A 14,400-nucleotide genomic window follows, 5' to 3' on the forward strand; every position below is an offset into this window, starting at 1 on the left:
TGCAGTGAAGGTAATAAGGAGCACTTGGTACGGTACCTCCCATTGTGGTTGCAGGGCTTTCTCTGTAAGAGACTTAACATGTACATAGTCTCCAGGTTGTAGGTCATGTACGGGTGCATTGAGCCCCATACCCCGAGTTCCAGCCACATATTTTTCAGTTGCTCAAAGTTGTTTGGTCAGAGCGATCATGTAGGAGATTAGCGATACGTCCTGGGCAGACATTCCCTTCTGCACCCCATATGGTCTCCCGTAAGGTATTTCAAAGGGACTTAGTTTTTCCTTAGTCCTGGGTTTGGTTTGAATCCACAGCAGCCCTAATGGGAGGGAGTGAGGGAGTGAGCCTGTGGCAAATTAGCCTCTTGTCCCAGTCGTATAATTAATTTGTTGTTTGATCAAATGATTCATTTTCTCTACCTGACCACTTGATTGTGGGTTATATGGGGTGTGAAGCTCCCAGTCTATGCCCAAGTAAGTATTGGCTAACCTGTTGCACTAATTTTGTGATAAAATATGGTCCTCTATCTGAGGAGATTGTGGCCGGGACTCCAAAGCGTGGTATGATTTCCTGTACCAATACCTTAGTTACCTCCCGAGCTTTAGAAGTTCTAAAGGTGGGGAATGCTTCTGGCCATCCTGAAAAGGTGTCTGTTAGCACCAGTAAAAACTTACACCCCCCCTTTTCTTGGCAATTCCGTGAAACAATTTGCCATTACTGCCCAGGTCCATGGCCCTTCCCAATCTGGCCAAGTTTTGGTTTGGGAATATTCTTGGGTTTGGTCTGGAGGCAAAGGTCACATTGTCAAGTCACGTGGGTGGTAGCGGCTCGTAAATTTCTAGCAATGATCCTTTCATTTAGATATTTATGTAGGGCATCAATTTCCCAGTGTGTTTTCTGATGTTCCTCCCTTATTAGGGACCGTAATAAATAGGAGGGTATAACTAATTTTCCTTCTATGGTGGCCCATCCCTCTTGGTTATAGGCTCCTTTCTGCTCATAGATCAATTTTCTGTCTAATTTGTTGTATTTTGGCTTACTTTCAAGGGAAATTTGCCCATCTGGAATCAGGGTCGCCTCAGTTATTACCTCATTTTTCACTGCTTCTTTTGCGTCCCTATCCGCCAGCTCGTTCCCTTCTTCCAATTCTGAGTTTATCTTCTGATATGCCTTAATGTGCATGATCACCACCTTCTCTGGTGACTGCACTGCTTCTAGGAGTCGCAGTATTTCTAATGCATGTTTAATGTTTTTCCCTTGAGAGTTCAGCAGCCCTCTTTCTTTCCAAAGGGCTCTATGAGCATGCACTACTCCAAATGCATACTTTGAGTCTATATGTATGTTTATTTCTTTCCCTTTTGCCAATCCCAAGGCCCGAGTTAGAGCAATCATCTCGGCCTTTTGTGCAGAGATGTTTGTTGGCAGGGGTCCAGATTCTGTTACCTCCTTGCAGGTAGTAATTGTGTACCTGGCACGTCATTTTCCACTGATGACATAACTGCTTCCATCAGTAAACCAGATTTCTGCATTCTTGAAAGGAGTGTCCTTGTAGTCAGGGTGGCTGGAATAGGTTGCCTCGGTAGTCTCCAGGCAGTCATGCTCCACTGGCTCCCCTTGGTTTCCACTGAGGAAGGAGGCTGGATTGATGATGTTAGTCACCGCTATGTCCACATCATCTTGCTCCACCATAATAGCTCAGTATCTCAGAAATCTTTGTTTCTTGGGGAAAGCCAATGCCTGCCTTTCACCTCTAGCACTGCGGACACCGTGTGAGATATGAGCACAATCATTTTCTGGCCCAGGGTGAATTTACGTGCCTCTTGGATATTCAATACAACTGCTGCAACAGCTCTGAGGCATCCAGGCCACCCTTTAGCTGCTGCATCCAATTGCTTAGAGAAGTAAGCAACTGCTGCCCGATACAGCCCGAGGTCCTGTGCTAATGTCCCCAAGGCGATTCCTTGTTTCTCGTGGGAGAACATAAGGAAAGGCTTACTCACGTCTGGCAATCCCAGAGTTGGAGCTGACATGATGCCTTTTTTTCAGCTGGTGGAAGGCCTGCGTAGCTTCCTTTGTTCATTGGATGTCCCTGCTTTCAGTTGCAATAAGTTCATAAAAGGGCTTAACAAACAGTCCATAGTTATAGACCCATAACCTGCACCACCCCATCATCCCCAGGAAAGTTCGTAGTTCTTCTGCAGTCTGAGGTTTTGGGCTCTGGCCTATTGCCTCCTTCCAGCTCTGGCCCAGGGTATGTTGTTCAGCACTGACTTCGTAACCCAGATAGGTTACTTTCTGTTTTACTACTTGAGCCTTTTTCTTTGATAACCCGGTACCCTTGGAGCCCCAGAAAGTTCAAGAGGCTTACCACCCAGGCCACACATGCCTCCCTTGTCCGTGTGACTATCAGGATGTCATCTACATATTGTAGCAGCTTCCCTGCTTCTGGAGGGGCTTCCCAGGTCTCTAATTCCTTTGCAAGTTGTTCTCCAAACAAAGTGAGTAAGTTTTTAAATCCTTGTGGGAGTACTATCCATGTAAGTTGAGTTCTTTGCCCGCTCTTAGGACTTCCCCATTCAAATGCAAAAATTTTCTGGCTGGTTTCATGGATAGGAAGGCAAAAGAAGGCTTCTTTCAAATCTAAAATGGTAAACCAAGTTAGTTTGGGTGTTAAGCAAGGTAATAACGTGTATGGATTGGCCACCACAGGATACAGAACCTCAGTTTCCTTGTTCACGGCTCGCACATCCTGTACTAACTGGTACGACCCATCAGGTTTGAGGACCGGTAGGATAGGGGTATTAAAATCAGATTGACATTCTTTTAAAAATCCTAGACGCAAAAAGTTCTCAATTACTGGGCTAATTCCTTCCTTATCCTTCTTCCTCAGGGGATACTGTTTAACCCTGACAGGTTGCTTTCCCTCTTTTAGCTTGATCTGCATAGGAGGAGCGTTTTTCGCTCTCCCTGGTACATCAGAGGCCCATAGCCCAGGGAACACCTGATTCATTATCTCTTCATCGATTTCAGTTTCCCTTGTGACTTTGCTAGTGATTAATATCAAACTCAATATTTCTACATACTTTTGTTCATTTACCTCCAGAGTCATTTCCCCATGTTCAAATGTAATAGTTGCCTGCAATTGTCCCAGCAAATCTCTGCCCAAAAGTGGCTCAGGGGAGTTGGGCATATATAGAAATTTGTGGATTCCCCACTGCTTTCCCAGTTTGTATTTTAGCGGCCTAAAAAAATGCCTTTTCAGTTTTGCTAGTCGCTCCTGTAACCATAGCATAATCATCCCCTATGGGTATCCGGGCTGTATTTAGAACCGAGTACGTTGCCCCAGTGTCAACTAGGAATTTGACTTCTTTTTCCATTTCTCCCAGCTTCAGTTTTACAACCAGAGGGCCTGCTGGGGTCTCCTCTGGTCTCCCCTAATTCTCTTGCACATGGGCAACCATCCCTCCACTCCTTTATTCCCTTGACCATTCTGTTTCCATTCTGGACATTCCTCTTCCAATGGCCCTGTTTCTTACAGTTTGCACATTGATTTCTGCCTAATCGAGGAGGGCCTTGCTTGGGTGGTCCCTGCCCGCTTTCATGTTTTTCTCTCTGTTCCTCCTGCAGTATTGCTATTAAGTTTTTCATCTCTCGTTTACCCCTCTTCTCTGTTGCTAAAGGCTCTCCAAGCCTCCCCCAATAAAGTTTCTAAATTCTGTGCATCATCTTCTTCTTGGACTTTTTGGAGCTTGTGCCTAATATCCCCTGTGGACTGTCCCAAAGATGGATTAATTAGTTGTTGTATCCCCACGTCAGATGCAGGGTCCAGTGGTGTATAGCGTTGCATTGCATTTCTCAGGCAGTCTAGGAACTCTGTGGGGGATTCTGAGGGTCCCTGTTTAATAGCATATAAAGCTGACCAATTTATAGTTTTAGGCATTGCTCTTTCCACTCCCAGTATAATCCAATCCTGATAATTCTTTAGCCTCTGTCTTTCTGCTGGTAGGTTCAGGTTCCAGCCTGGGTCCTGAAGTGGAAAATGTTCCTTTAGATCCACTTGTTGTTGTCTAAAGTGGTCTGCTACCAGGTCCCCTGCTGTTTTTAAAACCAGCTGGTTTTCTCTTTCAGTGAACACATCTAATAACAATTGAATATCACCCCAGTCTGGATTGTGCTGTTTCATAATGTATCATAGATGTTTAGCAGTGTTTACTGGGTAATTTCCCGCAACCCTTTCCCATGCTTCCAAATCAAGGGTGGAGAAGGGCACCTTAATCAATATCTTTTCTCCGCCTGGTATTACTGTCTCCTGCAAAGGGGCCTGCAGTACTTGTCCTCTGGTTCGGGATGCTATTGGGAAGCCTGGAGGGGTTGGAGCTGGTGTCTTCTCCAAGGGAGGAGAAGGAGTAGGAGTAGGAGTAGTAGGAGGAATAGGTGGGGGAGGTGGTGCTGGTGCCCCTCCCAAGTCCCTACCCCTTCCCCCCTGCCCTCCCAAGTGAGGGCTAAATAGGTCAGCTAGATCTTGTTCTTTCTCTAATGCTGCACGATAATCTTTATCTGTCCTGGTGCATCTCTGTCTTATGCTACGGGCCAAGCAGCACTGTTTATGTTCTCCCATTTTGCTTCTGTTTTCTCTTTCAAGAGCCAGAACAAGGGGGTCAGAGGGGGCCCTGATGCCACAGTCCCTTTGCCAGTCAGGGTTATTTCGAAGGGAGAAAAACATATCACAATAAGAAACCTCCTCCCATTTCCCTTCTCTGCGTAGAAACAGCATTAGCTGTAACGGGGTATTATATTCCAATGTACCTGTAGGAGGCCAACCTTGCCCCATCCTCTAGGCGAGGATCTAATGGCCACCAATGGGAGCAATATTTAATTAGGCTTTTTTTATTTTCTGTGCCCCCTTTGCCTGCTATTTCTCTCCAGTGTGCTAAGACACACCCTAATAGACTGGCTTTAGGCATTTCCTTACTCTGCCTGGCTCCCGTTATTTCTTTTTGGAGCAAGCTTAGCTTACTCAGTTGCGAATGTTCAAATAGGAGTCTTGAAAACCAATACTTTTTGTCAAAATGAAAATGTAATAAATTATCAAATAACCAAATATATTAAAAATATTAATAAACAATTTAATAAATAACAGCGAATAATACTTTAATTCTTTTTATTACTATTAAAGTAATAATAATTGATTTATTAATTAGTAGATAATAATCAACCATCAACTTTTACTCCTAAAGGTTCAATCCAAGCCACTGGGGAGAACAGCAAAAAAAAATTCGTTAGTTCTTCCTTTTCATATGGCTGTGCCAGTCCTTTACCCTTTCCCAATCTTCTTCAAAAACTTCCCAGGTCTAAGGGACTAGATGACTTTTTTCACAGATTAAACTCACTATTTCACACCTTGCATGTACCTCTTGGTTTTAGTATTCCAGCAGTTCGGGGGTACACGCATGGCACGTGGGTCTCCGTCTATATGAAATATAATACCACCTCCTCTGACACTTTCTGCATTGAAGGAGAGCCCAAGCTGTGTGCCAGACTGGCTCTCAGTGAAAAACTGTCAATCCACACACGAAACAGGGAACCACCCCTTCCAGCCCCCACCTCAAGGGGTTTCTAAGCACTCTTTCAACTGGGTGTTGTTCCCAGTCAAAGGCCAGATAGTTCCTTGTTGAACTTTGGTATATCCCTCCCAAGAACATTGTGTCTCTCCTTCCATCCACCCGATCTATGACTACCCAGTCCCCTTCTGAGTGAAGAGACTGACTTGGTTCAAGCTGAAATGATCTGTGTAGAGCCTGTCTCGGAGGCCAGGCTCTCTTGGCCCAGGCTCGAAGTTCAGCAGCCACTGTGGGCAAATCACCGCTTGCTTGCAGCTATAAAAAAGGCAAGCAGTAAACCCCTTAATGCAAAGGATCTCCCAGTAACAGCTTTCAACACTGAAGGGCAGTGTTGCTGCTCAGCAAACACTTAACTCTTAGCCCAGCTGGGCTTGCTGGCTACCTTCATCTGGCTCCTGCCCCTTAGCAACTAGTGATGCTTGTAAGCGGTGCTTGCAAGTCCCAACTTGTACCATGCCCCTGCTAGCTGTGCTAGCAGCTGGCAGCGTTCAAAGCAACCCCACAAACCGCAGCTTATGCACGTGCACCCGCTAGCTGCACTATCAGCCAGCTACACCTAGACCAATTTTGCAAGCCCCAGCTTATGCCCCCATGCCACGCTCCCCCCGCTCACTAGAGCCAGCCCATGCGGCGTATATGCTGCCTGCTCCCTCAGACAGTGCTGGCTGGGGAGCCACTGCCCGCACCCGCTAGCGCCGGCCTGCACAACACCTGCCTTTCCCCTTAAAGCAGTGGTCTCTGAGAAGCACCCAGCGCGCACCACCTGGTGCCCCTGAAATGTTCTTTTAAAAGCCACAGTTATTAGGGAAACTAAACCAAGATCTTACGCATGTTTCACTGTTTCACTCGCACCCACACACATACAAGCAGACACACCCGGGTGTAACAACCACACAATCACAGTTCAAACCACTGCTCCAAAAGCTGCTCTATCAGCTGGGGACCCCCCAACGCCAGCCTCTCCCCTGGGAGGCGGTTGCTTGCAAGCCCCCTGGGCAAAACTGTGTGCAAAGACGTCTCTATGCGACTTATCAATAGCCAATCCTAAAAAAAAGGAAATTAACGCATACCACTTCTGTCCGCAGTCGCAGTGGGCTGTGGTCTGCCCCCCGCAGTGTACAGCTGAGGCACAGAGTCTCTCCCGGGGAAGAGCCCTGTGGCACGCCTGAAGGGAGTGTGCCCCCAACTGGACCAGTGGGTGAGCAGTCGGTCCCACCAGAGTCGCCAAATGAAGTGATACACGGAATAAATAGGCTCCACAACGTGATGTAGTTGTGAAGTGGGTATGTATTGTCAGTGCCCAGCACAAGTGAGATAGCTCTTGTGAAAATTTGTGCCCTGAGCCCTGGTCTGAGCCACATCTTTATTTACAAAGGTGTTTCATATACATCACATTGCACAACCTTTTCATGCATATTCAACCCCTGGCCCCGCCTGTCCTTGCCTCGCATGGTAATTAGATCCACACCCTTATGAGCATGCCTTGTTCACAGTGGCGGCTGCACTGGGGTCTTTCGGTGGTTTCTGAGGCTGAAGGCCGTGGTCTTCTCACAGTTGAACTTTTGAACTTCTTTGCGCATGCACTGTGGTCCCTTGGTGTTTATCTGAGTACGTCTGGTGATTTTGAACAGCTTGGAGACAGAGGAGCTCCTTCATCTAGGTTTCTTGCATTCCTTGGTCTTCTCCCAGTATTGTTCTTTATTGCAAGAAGCTTCAGAAATTTTCCTATGCTCTTTGTACCATGGCAGAGGTTTCTTAAGTAAAAGGTTAAAATTTAACACATCATTCTACAAGCTAAAATTTAAATGCTTAATTTATATTGCTAACTTAAGTGAACCTCCATTTCAGTACTACTTCTGATATATAAAATAGCAAAACCTGTTCTTATTTCTATAGCAAAATAGGTGTATCTTGTAATTTAAATGAGGAAATTTTAATAAAAATTCACTCAATCTTTATGCCATTCACTTATATAGCAAAGGAATTATATCTTATACCTCAAACAGTTATACTTCTACAATATTTAAAATCAACTTTACTAAAACTTAACCTTAATAAATATATCTAAAAGAACTTAAAGTTAACATCACCGAGACTAAACAAAAATCAGTCTTAATAAGAATTAACATTTTTAAACTCTATTATTACAAAAAGGTTACTGAAAATTTGTCATATAATAGTTAAACATCAAAATAAACAACATGCAAGTAAACAACTGTACTGAAATCTTTACAATATAATTACCTTGTTAGAACTATGGAGTAAAAAGCAAGCAATCGATAAAGCTGACAGTGAGTTTATATATTAATTATAGTTAAATCTCAAAATAATGACTGCAGATATAGTTCAAGGTTTGTCTTGAATGTAAGCTAAAGAGTTGTGAATTTATGACTTATCTAATTACTCTCAGTGAACTATGCAGTTTTGCTATGTTAATAATAGGTAAAAAGACACCACCTTTTTATAAATGATCAGCCAGAAATCCAAATTGATAAATGCAAAAGATTTTATTTTCACAACCAAGTTGCAGTCCTCAAAAACCCACAGCCAAAGAGACAGTGTCGAGCCTGGGATCCTGGGCCTGGGATGAACACTGGGTGAACCTCAATCCGACCTATATCACATTGGATCTCCCTCTGTTCACAAATGCAGCGAGGCTATTTTATACAGTTTTTTATGCCTGAGGCAGAGGTGCCCCGATTTCTTTTGTAACCCTGCATATGTATGAACGTTTCTTTCACTGTGTGGGGCTGGACAATTGCTGTTTCCTGGGTAATGGCAGGTGCTGATCATGTCAGGGGAAATTGCATATTCAGATGGATCTTCCTCAGCGACTTTGGTTATCTTGATTGATGGTATCTATCAAGCGATGATCACCCTTGGGTGTGTCCTGATGGCCCCAGAGGCGGCCAATCATCACGCTGGCCATGTCTATTGATTGGTAAACAAAGCATTATTCTCCTGCTGCCTTCAGGAGTTTCGAAATTCCACAGTGGTTACATGTCCCTGGGCTGCTTGAGGTCAGAGACTCATTGGATTTTATAATTTTATAACATACATTCTCTTTCTAAGCATGAATTACTTTATAACATATATTACAATCCCTCCCCTTCTATATAAACGCATTAATTGATGCTTCCCACTACAACCCTTATATCTATTTTCAATATTTTATCTACATCTACCCTTCACCTTCAAGGATCTCCTACAAAGAGAGGGGGATTTATTCAAATCCTTTGCATGCCCTGGTCTCCTTGTGAGACTCCCTGATATAAATTGTAGCCATTCCTGTCACTTCTTATTAGTTTTTCAAATTTTGCCAAGACTTCTGCTGCTTTGCTCTCATGTCCACCTTCCCCCAGGCTCATGATTTTGGATATTTGGTGTCCAGAAGCCAGCTCCGGGTCCATGGGTACTACTGCTATTTGCATACCCTGTACCACGGAGTGTATCAGCCTAATAAGGCAAGGTATGAGACATGGCAGGAATATGACCCCAGCTACTGAACACATTACAAAGAATATCACTTTGTTCCACCAGGCTCCATTAAATAGTCTGTCCCACCAAGTCACCTGTAGGATGGAATTCCATTTCTGGACTGGGACATGAGCCACCTTTTTGATTTATGCTGCCAAACCCCTGATGGTTTCTCCGTAATCGTCAATCTCAATGCAGCATTCTGACTCATTGAATCTTCCACACACTCCCCCTTCTTTGGCCAACAAATAGTCTAGTTCTGTTCTGTTACACAAAAGCCCGCATTTGAGTGTGCTGCCAGCTTAACAAGTCCAGGGCCTCCGAGGTGTGATTAGAGACTATTTCTACCACTGCCTGTAGTGTGATCAATCAGTTCATAGGTAAACCGGGGTCCTATATCCCCAGCTTCCGTCTTGAGCCCAAGTGGCCGGCCCATAATAATCAATTATTCTTTCTGCTGGCCATTCTTCCTCTCCCCATGTCTGCCTGCCACCTATGATAGGAAGTATCTTTTTCAGACTCCTCTTTTCCCTGTTCAGAGTCTCATACAAAGGAACTGCTAACAGGTTTCTTTTTGTTCGGGGGAGAGTAAAGAACACGGGTCGTATCATACCTAGAGTGCATGATCCTTTCCACTTTGGGGGTAACTCGCTATATGCTTTCTTCCCACAAATCCGGTAAGTCCTATCTGGGGCTTTCCACCTTATATTTGTTTTTCTTGGTTCCCTCCAGCATTCTCTCAATTCCCCCAAGGATTGGTAGGGATTAACTCCAGAGCCCTTGACCCACCAAAGTCCAATTTGGTCATTCCATTTGCAATTTGTTTCATTTTTCTGACTCCAATATCCCATAGGAGGCTCTGGTTGCCAGACCTTGCTCCTACTACTTGAATTCACTGCCAGCGTGGATATACACAGGGTATATCCCACCATCTCGGTATGTTCCATTCCCTCTCAGCTGATGCAAATGATCCCAATCACTCACTGATCCAACACCCACCCCTCAGGCCTCTGTGCCAATTTGGAGACCTGTGTGTTGTTCCATTTCAGCAGTTGCTCTGGAGTTAAACTCTCACCTTTCCAGCGCCATTTCTCGGCGGATTTCAGCCCCCCACAAATCCAACAATTCAACAATCCTAGTTCTGTCGCGATCTCCTGGACAAGATCAATGAATAGGTTCCGATTAGGGGCAGGTAGCCCCCAGTCAGTATATAGTTTCTCCAGTTGTTCATATTGTTCGCTGAACGTTCTTAATCTTTCTTTCTCCACCCTCTTTTTCCTCAGTTCTGACTTCTGTCTTTTCAATTCCTGAGTTATTTGTTTAATTTTGCCCTCGGGGTCTACCCCTTCCTTATTCTTTGAAAAACAGAAAACGCTATCATACTGCAAACGAGCCCTGGCATCATTTGCCTGGACGAGGTCCAAAATGACAGGCTCCTGGTTCAGGGTGAGCTTATTTTCATATTTCAAATTTTTCCCGACCCAGTACGTTTTCCCATTCATCATACACATTCCCAAGCCATCATAACATAATCTGATAATATGCTACAAAAACCAATTCAGCCTTTCCCCTGACCCACACAGTCCAATTACATTGGTTACAAACGGGTATTGACATTCATCCCACATCCCTCTTTGCATTTTGTGGCCGAACTCATCTGACCTCCTGTCCTTAACTCTCACCTTTGGTTTGAAACACAACATTTCTTTGCCCAATCTGCATAATTTCAATTGAGTGTCGTTTATCGTGCAATACCTGCCTTGCTCCATGATGCAATCCTCCAGGGCTCGGTATGCTGAGACTCCCCCTCCTCCTTGTCCCTTCAGGACAAACTGAGTGCACCCGCTGCACTCATCCCCGGGGCTTAGTTCCCCTGCGTGAGATGGGATCTCAGTGTGCAGACTAGATGTCCCGCACACGACTAGGCTCAGGCCCATCAGGATTTCCGATAGGCGTACTTCTCTGCCTTTGCATGTGCCCCCTGGGGTGCCACCAGCAGCGAGGAAGACCATCTTCTCGGCAGCAGGAGTATTCTTTCGGGAATATGTTTTTGGACTGAACCACATACCTCCTCTTAAAGGCACTCCATCTGGATATCACGATCGCATCTGAGCTGCATGGTACTTTGATCGACTTCCGACACTCAGTGTCTAAGACCTTTGCCTTTGAATTAAATTTTCCCTGTACACTGTTCTGGAATATCTGAAACCACTCTTGAGAATTCTGTTCAATGATCCCTAAATTTGTGGCAAGAGTCAAGATTCGGTCAGTCAGCTCGAGTTGTTCCTTTAAACACTGAGTACACAACCCCTTCGGCTGCTGTCCACTTCTACAATGTATAACAAAAACTTCCAGACAGTACTCGCACTTGAAGTGCACAAAAGGATAGCATACACAACTCAACAGTATACAACTTATCTGCTCTCCGTTGGTCATTTACTTGGACGGCGTAGCTTTATCTCTGAATCTCCAGGGGAAGAGGTGATCCTCCACTCGGGAGCCTCCTCTGATGTTCGACCTTTTTCACCCGCGACACGTGTGTCCAGCCTTTTTCCACTGTCTGAATGGCCGTGTCTGTTATTAGAAGGACAAGAAAGGGACCTCCCCAGTGAGGGTAGAGGGGAACATCTTTCCATACCTTCACAAGCACTTTGTCTCCCAGCTGAACTTTGTGGATAGCAAATCCCAGAGGAGCACTCTGAGATACTATCCCATGTTTCCTTAATTCCTGTAAATTCTTGTTTATCGCAATCAAGTAAGGATGAATCTGACTATTCTCTAACCTGGGGTGTCCCACAGGTATTCCATGTTTATATGGCATTCCATGTTTATATGGCATTCCATATAACATTTCAAACGGTGAGAGCCCCATCTCAGAGTGAGGCATAGTCCTGATATTAAGCAAGGCTAGAGGGAGGCACTTCAGCCAGGACATCTGGGTCTCCAGTATTAATTTCGCTAATTGTGCCTCTAAGGTCTGATTCATTCTTTCGACTTGTCCGGAACTCTGGGGATGCCAGAGTGTGGTATTCCCACCAGATGCCTAGAGCCTCTGCCAACTGCTTTATAATCTTTGAGGTAAATTGAGTTCCCTGGTGCGAATCTATGTAAATCACCACCCCATATCGGGGCACAATTTCCTCTGGAAGTCTTTTCGAAACAGTTTGAGCCGTTGTTCTTGAACTCAGAAAAGCTTCTACCCAATGGGTCAATTTGTCTACTATCACTAGCACGAATTTGTACCTTCCCATCTTGGGCAGCTTGGTAAAATCAACTTGAATCCTTTCGAAAGGTCGGTACACAATGGGAGACTCCCCAGGACTGCCTGTCGTGCCTTAGACTTGTTAACTTTCTGGCAGATCAAGCATCCTTGTACCTCCTGTTTGGCCAATTTGTAAATCCCTCTGCACCCAAAGAATTTTAGAAATTGTTCTGCTAGGGCCTGAGCCTCCCAATGTGTTTGCTGGTGCAGTCTCCTCAAAATTCTCCTGGTATAACCTTTTGATACCAACTCTCTCCCATCTGGTAATTTCCACTTACCTTCCTCCAATTTTCCCCCCGTTTTCTCATAGCTTTTGATTTCTTTCTGGGAGGGCTGTGGGGGATGTTCTGGAGCCTCGGTTCCTTCGACCTCAGGGGTACTTACCATCCTCAACACCGCATTCTTGGCTTTCCTGTCTGCCAGGTTGTTTCCCTGGATTTGAAACTGCATTCCCACCTGGTGCCCTTTGACATGCACGACTGAAATTCCCTCTGGCTCCCTAATCGCTTCCGAAATTTGCCTTATCAATTCTCCATGCATCAGTCCCCGTCCTTGAGTGTTGATCAGCCCTCTCTCTTCCCAAATCTTCCCAAATGTGTGGATCACTGCAAAAGCATATTTGGAGTCTGTAAAAATTGTCCCCCTTTTTTCTTTCATCATTTTTAAAGCCCTCAAAACTGCGTACAGCTCGCATGCCTGTGCCGACCATCCTGCGTTCAGTGGACCTGCTTCTATCACTTTTCCTGTCCTCCCATCCACAACTGCATATCCTGATTTTCTTTTCCCTTCAATCACTCTGCTTGACCCATCCACAAACCATTTTTCTCCCTTTTCCAATTCCTCCTCCTCTAAATCTGGTCTTATCTTGGTCTGCAGCTCCACCACTTCCGTGCAGTTATGAATGAGCTTTTCCAAGACCTCCCCGAACAAAAATTGGGCTGGATTTTGTGCTGTGTCTGTTAGCAGTTCCAAATCAGGCGAGTGGATCAAAATGGCCTCATACTTTAGCAACCTAGTATCTGTGAGCTATTTATCTGCTGTTTGCTGTATTACACTCGGCATGTTACGCAGCGCAAATACTATCAGCAGGGCCCCAAAAGTTACTTTCTTGGCTTCTTCCACCAACAATGCCACTGCTATGATTGCTTGCAAGCAGGTGGGCCAACCCCTGCTTACAGGGTCCAGAAGCCTAAACAAGTAACCTACCAGTTTCCTGGCCTCTGCCCAATCCTGCGTTAGCACACCATGGGCAGTGTGACTGCTGACATCCACGAACAGCTGGAATGGCCTTTTCACATCGGGGAGACTCAGCAGTGGTGCTGCCATGAGTGCTTCCTTTACTTCCTTAAATTCACCCTCGTCTTTCTCTGTCCATTTTATCTTGTCCGTTGTGAGTTTCTCATATAAAAATTTCACCTTTTCACTGTATCCTTCAATCCACTGCCGGCAATATCCCAAAAGCCCCAATAACTGTCTCACCTCCCTTTTTGTCCGTGGAGGGGGCAGGGCAGTAATCCCCACCACCCTCTCAGGGTCTAATTTCTTCTTTCTCTTGGTTAACAAATGTCCCCAGTACCTGACGTCAGGCTCTGTGAACGGAAGCTTTGACTTAGACATTTTCAATCCTTTGTCCCCCAAGAGATTCAAGAGCAATACAGTGCTCATCCTTACATCTTCATCCCTTGGACCAGCAATCAACAAATCATCCACGTAACATACACGTGTTACAAACAATTTTGTTCCTTCCATTGGTACAAAGTGACTCAGCACTTGCTCAAGTGCTTGACCAAATAGGTTTGGGGAATCTACGAAGCCCTGAGGCAAGGATGTCCACCTGAATTGCTGCTTTCTGTTGGTTTCTGGTCTTCCCATTGAAACGCAAAATAGTCTCTGCTGTCCTTTGCTAAAGGACAAGACCAGAAAGCATCTTTCAAATTGATCACACTATACCATGTATGCTCAGGAGAGACATTATTTAACAAAGTGTAAGGATTCGAAACCGTGGGGAACAGTGTGTTAGTCCTTTAATTCACCGCCCTCAAATC

General features: G+C 45.1%; 1 protein-coding gene across 2 annotated transcripts in view; it reads left to right on the plus strand.

Moving 5' to 3' along the window:
• Positions 1-14,400, plus strand: part of AIDA (axin interactor, dorsalization associated) — a 53,596-nt gene that overhangs the window by 28,638 nt on the left and 10,558 nt on the right. Inside the window, exon 9 of one of the 2 annotated variants that reach the window (XM_071425590.1) lies at positions 6,702-6,883. The exons of the other annotated variant lie outside the window; for it this stretch is intronic. Coding sequence (XP_071281691.1) covers positions 6,702-6,742 — 41 coding nt within the window. The 3' untranslated portion in view covers positions 6,743-6,883. Of the gene's footprint in view, positions 1-6,701; positions 6,884-14,400 lie in introns of those variants that run through there. 2 annotated transcript variants of the gene reach the window in all.

This window comes from Agelaius tricolor, unplaced genomic scaffold (assembly GCF_023055355.1).
Source record: "Agelaius tricolor isolate 1412-34295 unplaced genomic scaffold, bAgeTri1.0.p SCAF_1, whole genome shotgun sequence".
Lineage (NCBI taxonomy): Eukaryota > Metazoa > Chordata > Aves > Passeriformes > Icteridae > Agelaius > Agelaius tricolor.